We start from the raw sequence: 23284 nt of genomic DNA on the forward strand, positions 1-23284 counted from the left end.
CAGCTATGCTTTGCTAAAAAGTTAACAGATGTAAAACTTCTCACTTGAAGTTTGCGAACACTTTTCTCATTCCTCTTTCCTCCCCCGCCCACCTGGTCCAGTTGAGCTCCTCCTGTTAGTCACGTCTAGCACGAGCCACAATGTTTCATTCACGATTATTCAACATCACTGTCAGACCAAAGCTCATGCAGTTAGGCACTTGCGTGAGGGCAAGGAAAAGCAGCTTTCTCGTGTTTACAAACTGAGTCAGGGGATGACCACATGATGTGTGGCTGTGTGGAGAAAGAGGGAAAGGGAACCAGTTGTAGTAGAGGTCTGGCTATTTTTAGCTGGACAGTTATACTGGAATCAGGAAGTGACGGAAACTTTCCCTTTTCTTCTCCTATCCCGATGTGGAAAAGATTAAACACTGGTGACTGCAAAGGCTGTGATTACAGGATGGAGAAACGTCTCCTTCCTGGTGTCTCTTTCCTCTCCAGAAAGACTGAGAAACAATGACACAGACTGTGAGTAAAGCTCCTTTCTTCCAAGATGCTTCACTGTTCCAGGCACTGATGTTCTGTAAGTTAACGTAGTACTAACTACAAACACAGCTTTCTATAAAGAATTAGGGACTCTCTTCCAAAGGATACTTTAAAAAATGCCTGTGCTCCTTTTGAGTACAAAACCATAACAACAACAACAAAAAGCAAATTAATATAGCAGCTTTCAACCTGTGGATTGCAACCACCTTGGGGGTCTAATGACCTTTTCTTATGGGTTGCCTAAGGCCATCAGAAAGCACAGATATTATGTTACAATTCATAACATAGCAAAATTACAGTTATGAAGTAGCAACAAAAACAATTTTACGGTTGGGAGGGTCACCATAACATAAGAAACTGTATTAAAGGAATGTTGAGAACCACTGATTTAACTGAAATATATCCAGATTACATTATAAAGTACAAGTGCCAATTAATTAATTTAGGTATATAATATATATTTCCCTGTGTAAAGACAGATAAGTAATAAATTGGTTTTTCACTATAGAAAATGGGACTTTCATATGTATGAAAACCTAGCATAGATTCTTACTATCGTACAAATTTCTCATTATTTAAAACCCATTTTTAAGATTGGGGAGCTAGATGGCCTAACAGCATATAAATGATGTAATGTTTAAAACAATATAATGATTTTTTTTTAAATCAAAGGAACTAATACAGGAGGGGACAGACAGAACTACCACTTTGAAGTCAATATTTGTGGTTACGGTCACCATCTCTTCTAATGGGGAGCTTAGTGTTGGTCTTCAGGGGCCTATAAAGCAGTATGTAGGGGGACACCAAGATTGCATAACACTTAGAGCAGATAGCACCCCACCATGAGCCAGGTATACACCTGCAGAAAACGTCCCTGGGAAAATCTGTATTGGCTCTATGTGCTCATCACAACTCATCAGACCTTCAGTGACTGAAATGGGTATGGTAGATTGAAAGGTGACCCCAAAAGGATAAACCCACACCTACTATGAATGTGACCTTATTAAAGGGGTTCTTCAGAAAGTTATATTATCATCATCATCATTGTTATCATCAGTGCCATCATCATCATCATCATCATCAGTTGATGATGATGTTCTCAGGGGTCTGAGAACAACTTTCTGGAGTCAAATTTATCCTTCCACTGTGAACCATGGGGCTAGAACAACTCAGGTTATCAGGTTCATGCAGCCAGTGCTTTCAGCCTTCATCCATTCCACTGGCTCCGAAGAAAGCTCTTCCCAGTATAATTAAGGCTCTTGAGCTGTGCTTAGCCTCGATTATGGGATAAGGAGTAAGTATAATGATTGTTTTGCTAACAGAAGGCAAAGAGACTCATAACTACATAGGCCAAGTAAAGACTGAGGTGATCCAGCCACACTGCAAGGAGCATGCAGAGCTACTAGAACCTGCAAAAAAGGTTCCACTACAGAATCAGGGTTCTACCGCAAATCCTAACAGCGAACACAGCCCTGCTCAGACCCTGCTCAACTGCTGGCCCCCAAAACGGAGATACAGTACTTCTCTGCAATTTTAAGCCATATACCTGATGTCACTTTTTAATAACAATTCTGTGATGGTAGCACGAGAAGCAAACCTGCAGGTGCCGCAGTCAGTGCTGGGCAGAGTCCTCAGGCATGCTGTACCACCATTACCCAGGTTAATGCATTGCTGTCTGCACATCTGTCACTTGGACTGGCTCAGGTGGGTATTTTCCCTCACAAGGCACGGTAGGACAGTGAGCAGAAAGTCTCTGCTAGGCGATGAGGTGACCCAGGTTAAGACGTAAATCACACAGGTCTACACCAAGAGCCACACCCAGTACCTACACATGAATGAGGCTAATGTAGAAACCACAGCTTAGTTTGTTTTATTTGTGGGCCCCCCCCAAATGACCTATATGGAGATGGATTTAGCAAGGATACATTATTTCTAACACTCGTGAAGTATAGCCCACTTCATGCTTCCCTTAATAGTTCATCTTTCTCTCCCCCAAACTCCCCCCAACCACCACCTCATTGCCTTCTCCATTTTCCTTTTGTTTTATGGAGTGGACCCATTGTTCTGTCTGGCCTTTGGTCATGAATCACTGAATCATTCAAAAGAGTACTGAAAGAGTTAGCCAGACCCATGTACAATATATGATATGTGTTATAACAGAGTACGTTATCACAAAATGACTTAAAATATTGTTTTCGTAAAATATGCTGGGCAGTGGTGGCACACACCTTTAATTGCAGCGCTCAGGAGGCAGGATCTTTGTGAGTTTGTGAGTTTGAGGCCAGCCTAGTCTACAGAGCAAGATCCAGGACAGCCATGGCTACACAGAGAAACCCTGTCTCGAAAGACAAAAAACAAACAAACATACAAACAGCAGCAAAAACGGTAGTGAGCTGTATCCCAGCTTCCTTGCTCTTCAATCAAAGCCAAAACAGCCTTCTCCCTTCTGTTTACTTATGAATGCTCTGGCCATTGAGACAAGTGCCATGAGCATTACAGGCAGGCAGGCCTTAATGTGAAACAAACAGACGTCTGTATCTACATTACTAATGAGCAATAAAAGTGATACTTGATAAAAATGAGACACAGGACTGCTTTTCCTAGAGAAACTAATAGGAATAAGGTTTGGACTCATGTAATGTAAGGATCATGAGACCAGACTTTTTTAATAGTCTTGTAAAGAAAACAGCACCCCTTTTACTGATACTGTTAACTTTGGATACATAACCTTTATCAAAAGCCAGGATACTTAGCACTGTATAGCCTCCTAGTGAAATCTGAGATTTAACTGTACTTAGGAAATGCTACTCATATCAGCAAATAATAAATGAAGTCAATAGCTCTTTGCTTTTCTTTCTTTTTCTTTTTAAAATAGAGTTCATGCTAGCTGTGAACTCAGGTATCTGAGTATGATCTCAACGTCTGTACCCCTGCCTCCACATCCCAAATGCTGGGATTGCATGGGTACCACCACCCTAGATTTTATGAGGTGTTAGGGATTGAATCTAGAGCCTTCCTGCATGGCAGGCAAGAACTACTGAGGCAATGTCCAGTCAAAGATGTAATTTCTCACCACATTTACATTCTACTCTTTAATGAAAATGTCTATATTTTAGTCTCAAAAGCAGAAGAGCAGACTAGTGAGATGGCTCAGTGGATAAATGTCTAATGACCTGAGTTAGACCCACACGAAGGAAGGAGAGAACCAACTCCTACAAATTGTCCTAAGACTTCTACAGAGGCCCACATACACACACACACACACACACACACACACACACACACACACACACACTAACAACAAGGACAATAATAATCATTTTTAAACATAGAAAATTGGGCCCTGGAGAGATGGCTCCTGATTGAAAGCACTTAATTTGAAAGCATGAGGAACTGATTTTATTCTCTAGCACCCATGTAAAAATCCAGGCATGGTTGCAAACGCTTGGGGAATGGAGATGGGCAGGACTTAAAACCTAGCTGATGACCCAGCCTAGAAAAAAACTGTGAGCTTCTGGTTCATTTGGAGGGTCTGTCTCAAAGGAATAAGGTGAAGACCAATACCTCAAATCCTGCTCTGGCCTTCACACATGCCTAAGGGGTTGTTTGCACTGCACACTCACATGAGTGCACCACATACATATAATACATACACTAGCATACAGACATATACACCCATACACACCTTCAAAGAGAGAGTGAAAGAGGAAAAACCCATCAAAACACCAGCATCTTTTATATCTAAGTGGGTTGGAATATCTTCCATTTTTCATATGTCTTCTAAGTATATGTGCTTCTTAATGATAAAAAGTAAAACGTTTTAAAGCTCTTGAAAAATATAATGCCTCTTATTTGTATTACTAAGTGGTATCCCAAAACTCCTTGGCTGGCGGTAGGTATCATCTCATTCAGTAGTAAAACTCTGACTCATATCAAATGATGGCTTTGACATTTTGCACTCCCATTGGTTAAATGATTAATACAGTGTCTTCTACCATCAGAACCACCTCCTCGGAGTCATCACTGGAACCTACCTCCTCCTTGTCCCTCACGGGTCACCAGGTTCTGCCCGTGGCTTGCATAATTCAAGATTTTATTATGCTATGCTGGGGTTACAGTAAGTCATAAATTTAACCTTTTGCCTTCCATCCACCAACTCAGGTTAATCATCCTAAGATTCCAATTTCATTATTTCATTTGGCTGCTGGAAATCCTCCAAGGTTCCATTTCCTACTTTCTAATCTTAAAAATTTTTCCCCTGGAGCCCTCCTAAGAGCCTGTCACAGTCAGAACACCCTGCTCTTTCCAGCTTGCTCACTGCCATTTCTGTGACGTTTTCATCCCTTTCACTTATTTCCCTGTTCATTGAATCCAGGAAGCACCAACACATTTGCATACTGATCCTCCAAAATGCACGCAATTTGTCATCTTCTTACCAGCTCCCGTTTCTTGTCTGAATACTGCTAACAGCCTCAAAAGAGACCAAACAACAACATATTTTGAACATGTGAAATTTTACAGGTAATAAAGATTTATCATCATACACACTCCTCATCCTAGGAACACTTAGTGCTTCCCACAGTTTGCCTGAACTGTCAATTTGACACAGCCTAGAGTCACGGAAGGAGGGAGTATTAATAGAGTGACTGTCCAGATCAGATTGGCATATGGGCATTGTCTTGATTCCTAATTTATATAAGGGGACCGAGCCCACTGTGGGATGCATCCTTCCATGGGCATGCTCCTATTCTCCTTTGTGAGGCTCCTTACCTTGAAAGGAGGGCTTGTGTCACTTGGCCTTGCAGAAAAGTCAAAGGAGATGATGAGATCCACCCCTCTCTGAGGTCGCAGAATCAAGGGATATGGCAGGTTAAAGGTGAGCCCACTGTCTACAACATGAATCTTTTTACTTTTGACATCCAGAGGTTCATATATTCGTTCAAATTCATCTGGATCTTTAAAGACAAAAGGCAAGAGAAGAATGGATTAAATGGTCATTTGACAGTAGTTTAGGTACATAAATGTCCATTGTAAATATGACAGACAGAGCTCTGCGTGGTTAGGTCATCCAACTTTGTTAAAATCAGTTACAAGTTTAACTCTGACAGATGTAGATAAATTCACATCTTTAAGTTTTAGTTTCTTCATGTGTACTATCAGCACAAAGGCTTTTATCAAATAAGATGCTAAGGCAGGAACTTAGCTCAGGCACTGTCATTGACACTAGTCACGATGTCTTTAGTAATATTATATCCCATTACCGTGTCTTTACTGATTTGAAGACATTTCTTCAGACATCATCTTGTTTAATTTTTGTAGCAGAGAGCCAAAGGAGAGGACATTTAGAAATGGAGGGTGAAGCAAATTAAAAGCCATCTATAAAATGAAACAACCGGGAAGAGGCTGAGTCCGAACAGATCTATCTACCTCTCTCTGGACTGACTGCACATTATATTGAGAATAAGGGTCCAAGATAAAATTCCAAACGACACACTCCGTAAGTATGAGCTGTGTGACCCCATTCAGGAACAATTCTGGGAATGAACAAGCCAAGTAAACTTTAAAAGGTACCATGATTTTACTGCCAAGTAAGCAAACGCACTGATGAGACAATGCAGCGAGAGGCCTGCCATGGCAGAAGCATCAGCAGACAACATGCTGAAGAAGGAGCACCTATGATCAAGGTGCTCATGATCAAACAAGCATCTTTATCTGCTCCGTGATCAAGGGAGACATTTCTGAGAAGGCATCTTTGGCCTGAAACAAGAATAATGATACAAAAGTGTCCAACCAATATTTCTGGAATTGTCCATTTAATAATCTCAGAATGCCTGCCCTGAAGAACTAATAACAGAGAGGTAAGAGCCAGGACTAAGGAGGGACCAGTGGACAATCAAAACCGCTGAAACCATTTCAAATGGATGGCTTAAGAAGCAGGGACTACACTGCATAGAGCTGATCCATGAATACCTTCCAGCATGCGACCGTGGTTAAACACAACATTAAAAACGTTAATGATAGAATCTGTTTAATGCAGGGATTTTTCTCTAATATAAGACACGAGAATTCACTGGCTTTGAAGACCCTGTGTTTTCTCTTTTAATTCTAGCTAATAGGTTCAGCAAAATAGATCAGAAAACTAGCTGTCTCCTTTTCTTAAGGCCAAGATTGCCTTGAGGAGATGATGGCGACGTGCATGCATTCCTGACCTGACTGGGTCTGAGTACCACTGCTCTGGCTCCAGGCAAACTCACATGAAGTAGTGAGTCTTTACTGCGTTGCCATGAGCACAAGTTTGTGAAACATTAAGAGCTGTTCCACACGCAAAACAAGACTTCCGTGATCAAAGAGATTTCAGAAAGTCGGGACTGGACATGTTATAGTAACAGTCAAGGAGATGGCATGTTCCCGGGAGTAACAGCAGTTTGTGTGAAGTTCACAATGAGGCTTTCCGACAGCTACCATTCATTTTTTATTTTATAACAAACTATGGATTATGCCAACATAACTGGTCAAGATATGCAACTAATAAAAGGCCTGGTTTGGGTTTCAGATGTCAGTCAGCTTTGAACATAAGTATTCGAACCCTCAGAGTAACACTTAAACTGAGCAGGCTGTCTCAGTATGTTATGAGAGAGGGGAGTCAGGTTTTGAAAGTATATTTATACTTTTAAGGCCAATTTCTCATGTGACAACTACTATGTAGAAAGTTTGTTTTATGCTTCAATGGGCAAAATTCCCCCATGTCTGAAAGCACTCAAAATTTCTCTGTGAGTGAGTTTATCTGGTTCTCTGGCAGATACAGAAAGAACTGCATTGTAAGTCTATAAGGTTCTTTAAAGCGGTGGTTCTCAGCTTTCCTGTTTCTGTGACCCTTTAATACAGGTCTTCATGCTGTGACCCCCTACCATAAAATTACTTTGCTGCTACTTCTTGACAATAATTTTGCTACTCTTATGCGTCTTAATGTAACTATCTAATATGCAGGATATCTGCTATGTGACCCCCATGAAAGGTTTGTTCAAGCCCCAAAGGGGTTACAACCCACAAATTGAGAACCATTGCCTTAAAGAGTTAAGCTGTATCTGATGAATCCATCACATAGATTTCAATTCACAACAGACAAATATTTGGATATCTGTGTTTTGAACTCTGTCCTGAATCAACTCACGTCGACTTCCTAGTCCAGATAATGTGTGCCACAGTAAACAGTATAAAAACAAAGTAAACAGGAAAGAAGTCACATGACTGATGAACAACTCCTCCAAACTTTGTTTCTGCAGGCATATAACTATATTACAGTCATTGTTTTACAATTTATCTTGTTTAAAAATGCCTGGAAGCTGAAGTCATAGGCACACAATACTGCATTTATTTTTTCATTCTTACTTTGGACTAAGAAACTGTTTTAGGACACGCAAATTTTAATGTGTGTGAACAGAATTATCATAGAATAAAATGTTTTTCCCAACATTAACATGTAGATTGGACACAAGCCTTTAACCTTTCTTTTTTGCATGGAGGATGTATACAATTAAAAGGGAAATGGTCTTAATTGTTATCTTAATTGTGGCATTTCATTTATACAATACATAAGGTTTGGGGGTTGTTTACTTATATTATGGTTGTTTATGTATGTGGAGTAGGATGTCATGCAGAAGCCATGGCACACAGATGGAAGTCAGGGTTTTCCCTACCAGGTGGGTCTTGGGGATTTAATTTAGGTTGTCAGACAAGATAGTAAGTGCCTTTATGCTCTGAGCTATAAACAGAAATATTAATAAAATCTTTTGAACTAAAATGATCACAGTTTGTGATAAACCTTTAAACTTCCATGGTAAACAAGATTTTTCAAAAATGTGTAAGCAACTGAAAGAAGATAGGATGTATCTTTGGAAAGCCTCCATCTGAAAAAGAACTAACAAATTTGGCTAATTCAGTCTAATATACAATTATGTTTAGCAAATGGTGAAAGTCTAAACAATAAATTAGAATGAATTTATTATTGAACTGATTGGAACTTTTCCCTATATGTTTTAATTGAGTAAACACGAAATACATTACAGAACAATTTTAATATAATGTTTAGTGAGATGTACGAATAAACCTGTTTCCAAAAATTATTAATAGAAAACAGCTTTATGTTGGAACATTTCAAAAGCATCTCAAAAAACTGGAGCTGAAGAAATTGCTCAGTGGTTAAGAGCACAAATTGTTCTTGCAAAAGACCCAAGTTTAATTCCCAGCACCCACATAAGGCAGTTGTCAGCCAGGGCTCCAGCTTCAAGGAGCTGACACTCCTCTCATCTCCTTGAGCACACACACAAACACAGACACATAAACATAAGTAAAGAATGAAAACTTTAAAACTCTTTCCATCTGACCCTAGCCTATCAAGCCTCACCAGGACTGGCTGCCCTCTGTGGCCTGGTAAGGCTGCCCCCGACCCACCCCTCAGGGGGAGGTGATCCAAGAGCCAGCCACTGAGTCTCCCTATCAGTGGACTGGAGGAGGGGCATGGGAGGAGAAGAGGGAGGGAGGGGGATACAAAGTGAATAAACTGTAATAAATTTAACAAGATTTTAGAATAATTTCCAAACAAAACTAAAATCTCTACAACAAACCTCAAAAAACAAATATTCCATGCATATGATATATACACTTAGGATTATCAGCATATAGCTCCTTGTGCCATTCTCCATTCTCTTTTTTAATTGTGAATAAGTCTTTTTTCAGGGGAGAGGAATGAAATGAGGTGATATATACAGTGATTATTCTCCAAACCTCACCACAAGGGCCACACTCTTCTATAACTATACCCTCATTGACCCTCAGAATCAGGATGGCTAGTTCTCTCTTTTCCTATTAGTGTTACTGTAACCAACATATAGAAACCCTTCAGGAATCAGCTCTTGGAGGAAAGGCTTTAAGAGACTTTACTCCCTGTTTCTCCAACCAAGGACCATGTATGGATATAACCTAGAAATCCTGCTCAGATGTAGCCCATGGCAGGTCAGTATCCAAGTAGGTTCCCTAGTAAGGGGAACAGGGACTATTTCTGACAGGAACTCAATGGCTGGCTCTTTGACTTCCCCACCCCCGAGGGAGGAGCAGCCTTGCTAGGCCACAGAGGAGGACATTGAAGCCAGTCCTGAAGAGACCTGATAAGTTAGGGTCAGATGGAAGGGGAGGAGGTCCTCCCCTATCAGTGGACTTAGAAAGGGACAGGGAGAAGCTGAGGGAGGGAGGGTGGGGTTGGGAGGGAATGAGGGAGAGGGCTACAGATGAGATACAAAGTTAATAAACTGTAACTAATATAAAAGATAAAAAACTTATTTAAAAATTTTTTTAAAAAAGAGGCTTTAATCTTCTTGAAGGCAATGGCCAGGTTTAACTTGTTTTCTGGTGGATCTTTAGAACCTAGCACATTACAGGTACATCTAAATTCTGTATGACTATAAAAAGAAATCAAGGCAAGAAACCAGGTAAAGATTCTGAGCAACTTAAGACAGGGAGATCAATAAGGAGGCATAATTCTTACAGTCAGAAAATTTGGCTAATAAAAATACAGAATGGCCACTTTTAATCTGCATGTCACATAAGCAACAAGTGACTGTGTAGTTTCAATATACCTCAACTGTTTTTATGTTGTTTGTATACACATAAAATAGTGTTTAATATTAAAACTTTAACTGGGAATTCAGTGCTTTATCTTCCAGTCCAAAACACTGACAAATAAAAGCATATGCAATACCACAAAACTACCAGAAAGTTATTAAAATGTGGGATGAATTGGCTAGGATGCGTGCTACACAAACCCCAGAGGAACTATGTTGGAAAAAAGGACAATGAAAAAGAGATAAAACAAAGTATACATCAAGAAAACTTCCATTCTTACAGCAGCAAAACAATGACTAATGAAACTACCGGGGATGCTGTGTAGTGAAGGGGACGACTCACCAGCCAGACCCAGAGGTCTGCAACCCAAGCCCAGATTTGCTGAGCAATCTGGAACAAAGGTAATAGAATGATTTTCTCTCATATTCTTTGTCTAGAAAGTTTAAGTAGCTGAGGGGTCTTCATAGATCTAAAAGCTTGTGAGTCAGCCATCACCATAAGGCACAAGTTTCTAAAGAAACATTTGTCTGCCACAGAGAGTACAGCCATGTGCCACTAGCGATAATAATGACACCAACTGAATGTTTCAGTGCAATGTTAGTTCAGGTAAATCTACTTTCTCGCAGGTAGAATTTTATTATAGCCACTATGAATAGATTTGGGGCTAATCAATACATAATTAAAAGTAACTCATATCCTAGAGTTTAAGGGCATGCACATAATACAAAATGCAGTGGTTTTTCCCTTTAAAGTAAAAAACAAAACAAAACAAAACAAAACAAAACAAAACAAATTCTGAAACCTACAATAATGTAAAAAGTATTCTGTGGATGTGATGAACAAAATTCCACAGGAAATTTGGGGGAGGTTTTGTTATTGTTTCAAATATCCACTTTAAAGTTTTACAGCATCTTGATAATGACCCTAAGACAGAAATGATTAAGAAATAATATTTGGACAACTAAGGAAAAATGATGGTGTGATTGAAAAGAAAATTTAAGATCACCACAAAATAAAAGGATATATATCATTTATCATCGAGGCAAATGTAACATTTAACCTGTAAGTCACAAGGAACTGAGTAATAAAGGTTACTGTTCTTGGGGACTGGGCTTAGCGACAAGTCTGAAAGTGACTAAGATTCTTACCAGGAAACTTCACAAAATTTCCTAATCTTGTTTTGAGAACTGGAGTGACAATTTCCCTGTTCCCAGGCTTTGCGAACTCCAACCCCTGTGCTTCGTGCTCTCCATCAACACAAGGGGGCGCTAGTCGTGGCGCACTTTCATCACACCCTCGAAGCTCCATCTGCGGAGACCGGGCCTTGTCCAGGAGGCCCGCCCACCGGATAGAAAGGAAGAAATGAGACACAGCTGTGTTTCTTCTGCTGCTGCTGCCAGGCACGATTGTGGACGCGTTTGGGGAATGATTCTGGTGTTTTGAGAGTCACTCCTGGAAGCCTTGCGCTTGCTTCTCTTATCCTTGGAACAATCCTGTAAGCACCCATTTCCCTACTTCGCGCTCATTGTAATCATCACCGTAGAAGCTTCCTGTTGCCTGTAAAGGAACCCTGGCCGATTTTTTTAAAAGGTCGGGTGGTGCTTTTGGTATTTCAAAGAATATTTTCTATTCTAGTATGACTAGGCCATTTCCTATCCAAATGTATTTTTCTTCAAAGAAAAAAAAAATATAACAATGTCCCTCACCAGTCAGTGTTCTTAAAATTGAGTCTAATTAAATGTTAACGGGAATGAACATGCTTCTCCCCGAGAAAGAATAAAGATACCCCGAATTAGCTCACACGGCTTCCGTTTTGAGACTTACCTGCTACGGCTGCATCGAGTTCGTCGTCATCGAAGGAGTCCTGGGGGCTGAGGTCTCTCAGAGGGGACAGTGGGTAGGATGTGTTCAGGTTCAAGCCCAGCATGAAGTTATGGACCTTGCCCGCGCGTCCTTCTCGGGTATTGAATAAAGCAGAGTCGCTCACCAAGGCCATTAGCATACGATGGACCCAACTCGCTTGGTTGTCATTTTGGTACTCTCTTTCAGCATCTTCATTCTCAGTGCCTGAAGGGAAGGAACACGTTATGTGCCAAATATGAACACATGTGCCAAGACGTAGAGGGCTTTGCTGTTATTAACTTTGTATGGTTAATCACCAAAATGAAAACTAAAGCTCTAGGGCTTCGGCTTGATATTTTCATTTATATTTAATAAATGCCCAATCCCTTTTGATTTCAAGTGTGCGTAGTTACCTCTTACCTACACACAATGTCAGTCTTTATTCATCATTTGATACCTCTTGATCTACTTAAAATTTTCATATAAACATTTAACTTTCTCTTTTCTCCATAGAACACATTTTCTCCTCCATTTAACACATTCACACACACACACACACAAACACAGAGAGAGAGAGAGAGAGAGAGACCATATTACTTAATACTAATATTTATGTTTCCTCGTTTTTTCCTAAGAGTCCCTGTCCTGCTCAGTAAAAACCCAAGGGTGACTAAAGGTCAGGCAAGACAGCGAAAGACCCACCATATGACTGCTGATAAACAAACAACCTCGTGCACTCACTGTATGACCTGTCAGTTCATCCTTGCTTATAAAGTCTGGGAATTTAAAACTCTATAATTTAAACAAATGTTATACGGTGTTCTAGGTTTCACCAGTGGTCCGAAGAAGCGGCCACACATAACTTTTCCCTCTAAAACCTATGCCCATATTAACTCTTGGGAAGTGCTCGTTGCTGAGCTCCAATCCCCTCCAGTCTTTGCTAGCTATGAACCCCTTCCCAGCCTTCGTTTCCTCATTAAGAAGTCTCATCTGATTGTTATGAGGATTGATGGTATTTGGATCTCAGCGTGAGGCTCTCAGGGAGTCAGCTGGCCTTATAACTAGGAGGAGAGAGCCTTATAATGCAAGCCTCTGCAGCATGATGCTATCAGCAGAATCCACTCAGAATCAAGGTCACAGAACACTGCTCAAACCGCTTCTGCTCTCGTTTCTAGGAACTTGTGAAGAAATATGCATACTCACATAAAACTCGGTCTATTGGCTTCTTTTTTTTTAAGATTTAAAAGATTTGTCTGTATTTTAGAGCATTTTGCCTGCACCTACATACAAGCACAGTGTACATGCATTGCCTGAGAAGGCCAAAAGAGGGCGTCAGATCCCTTGGAACTGGAGTAAAGGATGATTGTGAACTGCCACGGGAGTCCAGGGTCCTTGGGCAGAGCAGCTAGAGCTTTTAACTGCTGAGCTAACTCTCTCGGCCCTGTGTGTGTGTTTTGAGAGATGAGTATCTACATTCAACTTCTATAATTTCCAACAAATGTATAGTAAACATACATAAAGCCATAAACAGACACAGGGGTAACTTAGGTACTTATTTATAGCATAAAAGAAATGGATCTGAAAAGGATGCAGACAGCATGGTTCCAACTATACATCATTCCAGGAAAGGCAAAGCTATGGAGAGAGCAAAGTAATTAGTTTTCCCAGTTGAGAGGGGAATGGTTAGGTAGAGGGGAGGAGCTTTTGAGAGCTATGAACCTACCCCATGTGACACTACAGTGCTTGATACTGCTCACGATCATCACCCACAGAGGGCATGATCCCTAGCGTAACTGAGTGAACTACAGTGTGTAGGGGCTCATAGAGGTCGTGACTCGTCAATGGAAGATGGAAGTTCATCAACTGTAACAGAGGATCCCACGCTGATGGAACAAGTTACAGCGGAGGATGCTGTCTGGGAGAGGATGAAGTGGAAGAGTTACCAAAATGCTTTATCTGTTCCATCTTTCATGGAACCTAAAAAGACTCTCAAAATATTTATTTAAAAAGAACAGTAAGAACTAATAAAAAAAATCCACAATGTCAACCTCTAAGTTAAAAATGAAATGAAAACAAAACCAGCAAACTCAAAGTTCTTGAACTTCTCAGCCTCAAAAACTGCCCAGTGCTGAGTAGTGACTACATGGTCTGCTTGCTTACCGTGATTTACTTGGTAAGTAACAAACAGCTAATGTGAACTCTGTAGTCTTCCCTAATTATTCTCAAAGCACCAGATGGGTGGCATGTGTGCCCTTTATTCTAGCTTGCTTCCTTCATCAAAAACAAATTAAAAATGCAAGTCAGAACAATTAACAAAATGTATAATCTGGACTTTTCAATGAATTACTTTGGAATTAAGATGTGTTTCTTGCAGGGTGAGGTCTCTGGAGGGCCCCAGCTAATCAATGGGGCTGCTGGGCTGTGAGCAAAACCAGGGCTGAAACTTTGCTCAGCTCTGCCCTCCTAAAAAGCTTAAGATGCCAAGGAATAAGGTTATTTTGTTTTGTTTTGTTTTGTGTGTGTGTGTGTGTGTGTGTGTGTTGCCAAGGCACAGCATACTCCTCCCCATGCTATGGTCATGTGCAGCTACATGTGTAGCAGTGATGAGGCAACTGTCCTGTTTTGCATAGCCCCATCAGCATATAACAGCAGCCCAGCTACGAAAAACTAATCTCACTCTTAGTGATAATCCGAGAAGATAGAAAACAAGATAGAAAGATAGAAGATAGAAGATAGAAGATGGAAAACTTCCCTGTATGCATATCACGCCTAGGAGAAGTCACTGCTTTAGAAAAAACAGAATCCGGTACTGCCGTCAGACAGGCTATTTACTGCAACTACGGCATCTGCTGGAGTGCAGACATATTTGAGGCTTTAAAAGAAAGGAGAAGATCTGATTCCACTACCCCTCTGTCCTTTGCAATTGTCCTGTCTCTCGCCGGACAGCCCCTCTCCTGACACTTCGGGGGTTAGAACATCTTCAGCACACATGAGGCTGGGTGGACAACCCCTCCTCTGCTCACCATCCGCAGGAAAGCTTTCACTCCCTTACCTTTGGGTCCCTGGGCCTCATCATCGCTGTCGGAGCTGTCATTACTCACAATGTGCTTCGCTGTAATGTTTTCTGTGGAAAGGAGAAAAGAAATTGTTGAGGCATCTCAGGCATCAAAATTCACGACTACATTTACTGTGCAGATGAGAGAGTGGTGGTATGTGCCTTTAATTCCAGCATGCAGGAGGTGGAGGCAGGCAGAGCTCTGTGAGTTCTGGGCCAGCCTGGTTGACAAAGCAAGTTCCAAGCCAACCAGGTCCAGGTGGTGAGACTAGATCTTATTCCTTTTTAACTATAAAAGAAACCTGAGCAAAACTACAGAAGGAGGACTACTGTGCCCATTTGGAACTTTAACACGAGTACTGTACATGGAGACATCAGATTTAGTAGTTCTTAAAAACCGATCTATAACTGGTTAACAAAACATCCTAGCAAAAAAATAATAATAATAATAATAATTAGTGGAAATTTATCAATGCCTAGTTTTAAGGAAAGGATTTTAATGAGTTCACCTTAACTTTAATAATAATAACTGCTTGATTATATCTTTAAGTGGTGCTTATGAAGGACAAAGAGCAAATCTACAAATGCTCTGCAATATAGTCTCCAGAACATGAATATCATAAACTCACTTTAATTAACCTCTGATTTTTGCCAACACTGAAAACTATCTGTTGATTTTCAGTATGTGCAGAATTTGTGTTTTGAAGCATATTAATATCAGCCATGAAAACTAAGAAACACTATATATACCCTTACTACAAGGGCAGTAGTAAAAGCTGGTTTAATGACTAGCCACCCTTTCCCAGGGGAAATGTGCCTAATTTGTAGAATCTGAAAGTTAGTCTTGTGATCACCATTTGCAGAAAAATCAGACTTTCTGCTGGTTCATATGAACTATTCTCTGTAGTGATTTTTTTCTTCCTCTTTAGTAGCAAATATAAAAGATTCTTTTTCTTTTTTTCTTTTTAGTAATTACAGTTTATTCACTTTGTATCCCAGCTGTAGCCCCCTCCCTCACTCCCTCCCAATCCCACCCTTCCTCTCTGATCTCCTCCCATGCCTCTCCCCAAGTCTACTGATGGGGGGGGGTCCTCTTCCTCTTCCATCTGACCCTAGCCTATCAGGTCTCATCAGGAATGGCTGCATTGTCTTCCTTTGTGGCTTCGTAAGGATGCTCTGCACTCAGGGGGAGGTGATCAAAGAGCCAGCCACTAAGTTCAAGTCAGAGACAGTCCCTGTTCCTATTACTAGGGAACCCATTTGAAGACTGAGCTGCCATGGGCTACATCTGTACAGGGGTTCTAGGTTATCTCCATGAATGGTCCTTGATTGGAGTATCAGTCTCAGAAACTCCTGTGCCCAGATTTTTTGGTTCTGTTGCTCTCCTTGTGGCGCTCCAGTCCCCTCCAGGTCTTTCTATCTCTCCCTTCTTTTATAAGATTCCCTGCACTCTGCCCAAAGTTTGGCTATGAGGCTCAGCTCAGAAAAAAAACAAAAAACAAAACAAAAAAAAAAAAACAAGGAAAGCATAAAATTTGCAGGCAAATGGTGGGAACTAGAAAAGCTCATCCTGAATGAGGCATTCCAGAAGCAGAAAGACACACATGGTATATACTCACTTGTAAGTGGATATTAGACATCTAATATAGGATAAACATACTAAAATCTGTACACCTAAAAAAGCTAAGCCAGAAGGAGGCACCTAGGTAAGATGATCAATCCTCACTCAGAAAGGCAAATGGGATGGTTATCAGAAGAGGGAGAAAACAGGGAATAGGATAGGAGCCTACCACAGAAGGCCTCGGAAAGATTCTACCAAGCAGGGTACCAAAAAGATTATTTTTCTTTATTCAATTTCAAGACACTAGTTCCAAGTTTAGTGCTTCATTCACCGAACCATTTGAGAAACCATTAAGCTCAGAAAATAGAGGTATAGTAGGTGGCTTACCATATTTCTCTCCATATATCTGTTAAACTCATTTAACTGACAGATGCATGGGTAGTTACATAATAGAAAGTTTAGTAAATTTCTGAGAGCTTAAATTATATTTTCACTGGCATTAGTTATGAATACAAGATTCAACAAAGTAAAATACTCAAAAGCTAATGCAATTGTTCTTTTTGTAACTATGACAGCAGTAATTCTGTTGCATAGTAGAAGAGGGTAGTAAGAAAAGACCCATTCCAGATGTCACAAACTTTGGGTAGCTTTGCTGTTCTATGATCTTTCTTTCTTTAAGCATTTCCTCTTGTCTGTCACTGTTGCTTTAGTTTTGTTCTACTTTGGCTCTATTTGGTATATTAAATTAAGAAAACTGCAGTCTTCTTCATAAAGATATTTTTGGGGCATGACTGTTTCAATCTGAACCCACATTTTGTTATCTTTACACAGCTCTTTTTGTGCACATGCAAAACTCTTGGAGAAAGTAAATAATTTCATTTAAAGTTACTTAATTGGGATTCAGTGTACCTTAAAGTCTTTGTTAAGGTAAGAGAGTAAGAGAACAGGCAAACAAACCCATTCTGAATGCCCCTGGAAAAGGGAGATCGCAGTCAGCCAAAGGATGAAGCAGTCCCCAGAAGTCCTGATTCCTCTCAGTTTCATTTCTGGAAACCCTTACATAATCTAAAGTAACATGCCAATCAGAGGATCAGAGGATCCCAAGTACACAATACACATTGCCCTCAGTCTGACACAGAGCAGCCAGCGGCCAGACTGCTGGCCCCACCGGGACTTCTCCACAGAGATTTCTCAGCACTATGAGCTGTAAACATCTTCCTTTTCTTTGGACTATAGCCATTGTCTCGCCCACCTTCTGATGTGTAATTTCAGCCCTATTCTCTTCCTGCCTGAGGAGGAAGAGAAAAAAATAATTAACCTGAGTTATCAGGATAATTCAGTAGAGAAGGAACACAGGAAGCAGGCCACCCAGCGTGGGCATGCTCTGTGTTTTCCTTTTTAAAAACCTTCACGTAAGTCAGAAAAGCTGGAGTGATTCAGAAGACACTGAGCAGCTTCCACAAAACTAAAGTTGAATAAGACATCCACTCAGGATGCTATTATTAAAATAAGCCAAGCAGGAATATCACATCCTTGTACTTTTAGCTCAGGCTATGAAAGATCTTTCTATGAAGTCCAAGTAAGGTTCCATCTTACGATCTTCTGCCCTGACAGGGTAATAACCCCTATTTGTTGCTGTTGTTATGGTGTTGGTGATCCAACCCAGGGACCTGTACATGCTAGACAAGAGCTCTACTGCTGAGGCTCCCCCAGCCCTTTCTCTTTATCCAGTTTGAATATCATTAAACCATGAAGAGATTGCAACTCTCCATTAAGAATAACCTCGGGCTCCAGTTGGGACTCACTTGGCCTGCCCCTTACCTGAGTGATGCTTGGAGGACAGCAAGTACTACAAGCCATAAGTGCCCCGTTTGTTTTAATGTGTATCTAGACATTGTCAGACCTAATGACATCATAAAATTAATTTTCCAATACTTACTTAAGAATGATCTGAATGAACAAACGATACTCTTAAAGAGAATATTAATGAATCCTTGCATACTACAAAAAACTATCAACAACTGAAATTCTCTTAGGAGAAACAGTACTGCTTGGAATAACATGTGTGTCATTTCATGTCATGTTACAATTAGATTCTCTTTTGCATATAAAGCTTCACTGTGTCAGTTGCCATTGCTAATATCCAAAGGCCACATATTAGAAAACAAAAACAAAAACAAAAACACAGCAAGCTTTTCACATGAACGCATTCTTAAAATGAATTGATTAATTTTTAAAAATGTATTGGTTGTAGTCTGTGTTCCCCAAACAGAGCTGTGATTTCATGGACAGAAAACAATACTAGGTAATTGACTGGTAGCCCTGGTCCTTGATACACTGGCACCAAATCCATTCATTCAATATTTTTGCTGGTTTGCTTGGTTTCATGTATCCCAAGGAGTTCTCTAACCCTGTGTAGTCGATCTTGAATTTCTCACCTTTCTGCCCCCATCTCCTGAGTATTAGAATTACAAACTAGTGCCATTATGCCTGGTTTATGATCCTGGGGATCAAATGCAGGACTTTGCAGGCTAGCAAGCATTCTACCAATGAAACCACATCTTTGGCCCCCAAATTCTAACTAAGTATTCTGTGTGTTCCTCCCACAATCCATCAAAACATAGTGCTTACTGGATACAGATCAGGGGACTTCAGGTAAGTCATGAATGCATGCTCTTTTTAAAAGTCAGATTTTTCCATTCAGAGCAAAGTATTCCTATAGTACTATTTTAATAATTAATATAAACCACTCAATATAATTTATTTACTTTTTAAAGATCTATGGCACTTGCTTTGAAATTATTATAGGATGAGTTACATTTAAAGAAAACCATTATTTTTTAGCTCACAAGACACAACTTAATTTTATATGCTTTTTTTTAGTGTGATTTGTACCATATGATAACTTTAGTGAGTTAGCACTATATAGATAAGTTACAGGGCTGAATTTGCCCTTAAATAATGTGTGTTCGTGTGTTTCTAAATCCGGTCTTTAAGGAGCTACTGTATTATCCTAAAAAGGAGTACATTTTGATAAAAATAATATGTTTAGAAATATAAAGAGGAAAAAATAGGAGATGCACTGGTCCAAGCTATTCTTAGGAACAGTGAGTGGTCTTCATAAATTTCACAACTGTAATGCCATAACAGAACTTAAATAATTTGGACATGCTTTTTATGAAACAACTAGATTGTTTCAACCAAGTTACTGATAAATTGATACTTAAAACCCTTATAAAGATTTAATGTTCTTCACGTATATATGTGTTGCTTATAGGTGTAGCAGAGTTTTTCATCAATCAAAGACTTTTACAGTACCTAATTCCTCCTCCATTGTAGAACCTTTGTTCTGTGAACCAGAAACTCCCAAGACTCTGTTGAACAGTATAGAAAAGGCACTGCCCCAGACACCTGAAATAAAGGCGGGAACAGAGAACAACTTAAAATGCATCCAGATTTTAAAACAGTTGAGAGAAACAGAGAGAGAGAGAGAGAGAGAGAGAGAGAGAGAGAGAGAGAGAGAGCTTTTGATCACTCACCCATTAAGAAATGCAAGGGGTTTTCTTCATATTTTTTGACAACTGTTCCCATAAAAAACTTGCTTCCAAACAGGTCAGGAGCCATAAAGGTACCATATTTTGCCATGCCAATCTCATATGGACTAAATTCAACCCAATCTAAAAGCATTTTAAAACGAGATACTTCATTAATAGGAAAGCAACATAAAGACTCACATATTAATGATGACTTTAAGAGCACCATGATTAACTTCAATCATTAAAACTAGGTAATAAAACACATTAACCTATACTTACTACATATATGACACTATGTGGTGCTGAGGAAGAAAACAGATGAAAAAGACAATATAAAAATTGTCTAATTTTCATAAATTACAAAATAAAAATTGTCAAGTCTAGTTAGCACAAAATAAATACATTTTTCTACCTAAAAACTTAGCCATCTTTTGCGTAGCCCATCTTCACTTTTAGACTGTAAAACTGAAAAATTCTAACTCATAAAATCCATTAAAAGGGAACAAAAGAGGTCAAACCTTCAATAAAAAGGAGAATTTTCTGTACCTTTCCTAACATTTTTCTATTAAGCATGTATTCCAAAGTTTCAACAATAACACAAAAGACACTGCTCTGGTTTCATAGCAGTATATCAAGGTAGGAACAGTAAGGGACACTGCAGAACAGGAGCACTGGAGCCAGACGGTCTGGGGTCAATCCTTATGCCGTGGCTCGCTAACTGCTCATCACCTGAATATATGACCTGTCTTCCCAGGTCTTGATTCCCCAATCTTAACAACATGGATAATATCAGTAGATGGTTTGTAAGTTAAGATCCCAGCGAATTAAGAAACATAGAAAGTATAGGGGAAGCCGTGACACATTTTAGTTGTTCATTTAATAGCAGCCACTGCAATTTTTGTGGTACTCCTTTTGGCTGCCTTTCTTAGGACTGCTGTTCAAAGCACCATACTTTACCATCTTTTATGACTATCTCTCTTGACATAATAGACCATGTCTGAAAACTCAGGTGCTATATGGTCTATCATCAGACGTGTCTAGCTATATCATCACCACAGGAATCATCACCGTACTACTCGGAGTACTGCAACCTCTCTCTGGATCTCCACAGTGACTTCCTAAAATGTCTCAACCCTCTCCTTTCTCTCAGTGTCCTTCCTCCAACTCCCACCTACTAGGATCAAAACAGGTTGGGAAACAGAAATCACAGAACTCCAATCTCAACTGAAAGCCTTCTAATGCCTTCTCCTTACACTGTGAACTGAAAGGCAGCTACTCTCCATCTTTTCACTTCAAAAAATCTCCCATCAAATTTTCTATTACGCATCATAGTATTCCACCATAACCATGTAAGCCCTCTTGCTATTCCACTGAATTCAAAGCCATTTCCACAGGATCCTCAACTTACTGTTCCCTTCTGCAATTTCATGGCTTCTATTAACCTTTAGTTTGAGGTCTTTTTTTAGGAATTCTCTATAAAGCTGCAACATCATGTATATCCTTCTCGACTCCCAATCTTCTGCCATCCCTATTGTACTCAGTTTATTTTTCTGCAATGCTATGTCCCAAACATATCATTCAAAGTGAAAATGATTACAAACTCCACAAGCCTTTCTGTGATTCTTTTGTGGTAAAAGTTGAACTCAGTGTGGGGGGAGGGCACTCTTCCTACATTAGTTATCCCAATCAATGGAGAATGGTGATATGTCCTCTTGGAGAAATACAAGACTCCACAGGGATACTGAACTATATCAATTACGGACACAATTTTAACTTTCAAGAATTTGAGCATCCAAGAAGAGTGCCATCACCATTTTAGAAAAAGGATTGTGCTTCACATATACTGTTTGCTCAAGAGAGGAGCATACTCGCCTTTCACAAAGGAAGTTGTAAAATCATAATTGCGATGAGCTAGCATGGTTCATTCAAATCCAAGGTGAATGGCTCCTCTGCGGGTGCTCGGTCTGAAGGCGGCCTGTTTTGGACTGGGTGATGGAGCATTGGTGAGACATGACTAGCACTACAGCAGAGGCCAGCTGGAAAACCCCTGTGTCAGTGCTGTAATTTCTAACACTGTCTTGGGACCTAACATACATTGCCTCTCCCCTATCATTTTGATTGATCCCTCCTTCATTGCAGCTGTTGGCTTATACACTGTGATGACAGACATTTCTAAAAGCTCAGATCTACCCTCCGCTCCTTGCTGAAGGCTACCTCCTGTTAATTCAGCTCCAGCCCTCCAGCTGTTGACTCATACGTTTCAATTTTAGCCTCTCTCCTGCATCCTCATCTGCTCATTCCGCTCTTCCTGCCCAGCACTACTTTCAGATGCTCCATCATCACCTCCCACTAGCCTTGTCTGAAAAAAAAAAAATACATCACCTTCCTTCCTCTCCAACTTAACTACTTTGGGAAATTACACTACCACAGCCCAAGTAACTGTTCTATTGACTGACTGATTCATTCATTGCTGAAAACTCTGCTTGACTCCATGAAGTCTGCCATCGAAATGAACTGATCTTGAGCATCTGTCTACTTATTTCTGTCCTGAATGGTGTCTCCTTGGTCTCAGGATCTCATCACAGTGACACAAGTTGAACTTGAAAATAAAGATGTGTCTAGTGTCTTTCCCTTCCAGTTTCCAAAGAACTTTATAAAAACATTTTTAACCCCCTGAGGGGAAAGCAGCCCTACCAGGCCACAGAAGATGACAATGCAGCCATTCCTGATGGGATCTGATAGACTAAGATCAGAAGGAAGAAGAAAAGGACCTCCCCTATCAGTGGACTTGGGAAGGGGCATGCATGCAGAAAGGTGAGAAAGGGTGGGATTGGGAGGGGTGGAGGGAGAGGCTTATGGGGGGATACAAAGTGAATAAACTGTAATTAATAAAAATAAAAATTAATAAAATAAAATAAAATATATAAACATAAAAAACATTTTTAAAAGATTTATTTTTTTTATGTGTATGAATTTTCTGCCTAATATATGAATCACATGGTAGCCTGGTGCCCATGGAGGTCAGAAGAAGGCACAGGATCCTCTGGACCTGGAGGTAAGGATGTTTGTTAGCCACTATGTGGATACTGAGAACCCAACCCAGGTCTTCTGCAAGAGCATCAAGTGTTCCTAACTGCTGAGCTATCCC

General features: G+C 40.1%; 1 protein-coding gene across 2 annotated transcripts in view; it reads right to left on the minus strand.

The window, feature by feature from the left end:
* Positions 1-23284, minus strand: part of Pla2g4a (phospholipase A2 group IVA) — a 145123-nt gene that overhangs the window by 14874 nt on the left and 106965 nt on the right. For both annotated transcript variants that reach the window (XM_021645437.2, XM_060364423.1), the window contains 5 exons: positions 20140-20277; positions 19919-20011; positions 15037-15108; positions 11967-12209; positions 5295-5479 (listed from right to left, as the gene is read on the minus strand). In XM_021645437.2, the coding sequence (XP_021501112.1) occupies positions 5295-5479; positions 11967-12209; positions 15037-15108; positions 19919-20011; positions 20140-20277 (731 nt within the window). The remainder of the gene's footprint in view (positions 1-5294; positions 5480-11966; positions 12210-15036; positions 15109-19918; positions 20012-20139; positions 20278-23284) is intronic.

The sequence above is a fragment of the Meriones unguiculatus genome, chromosome 11 (genome assembly GCF_030254825.1).
Source record: "Meriones unguiculatus strain TT.TT164.6M chromosome 11, Bangor_MerUng_6.1, whole genome shotgun sequence".
NCBI classification, from domain to species: domain Eukaryota; kingdom Metazoa; phylum Chordata; class Mammalia; order Rodentia; family Muridae; genus Meriones; species Meriones unguiculatus.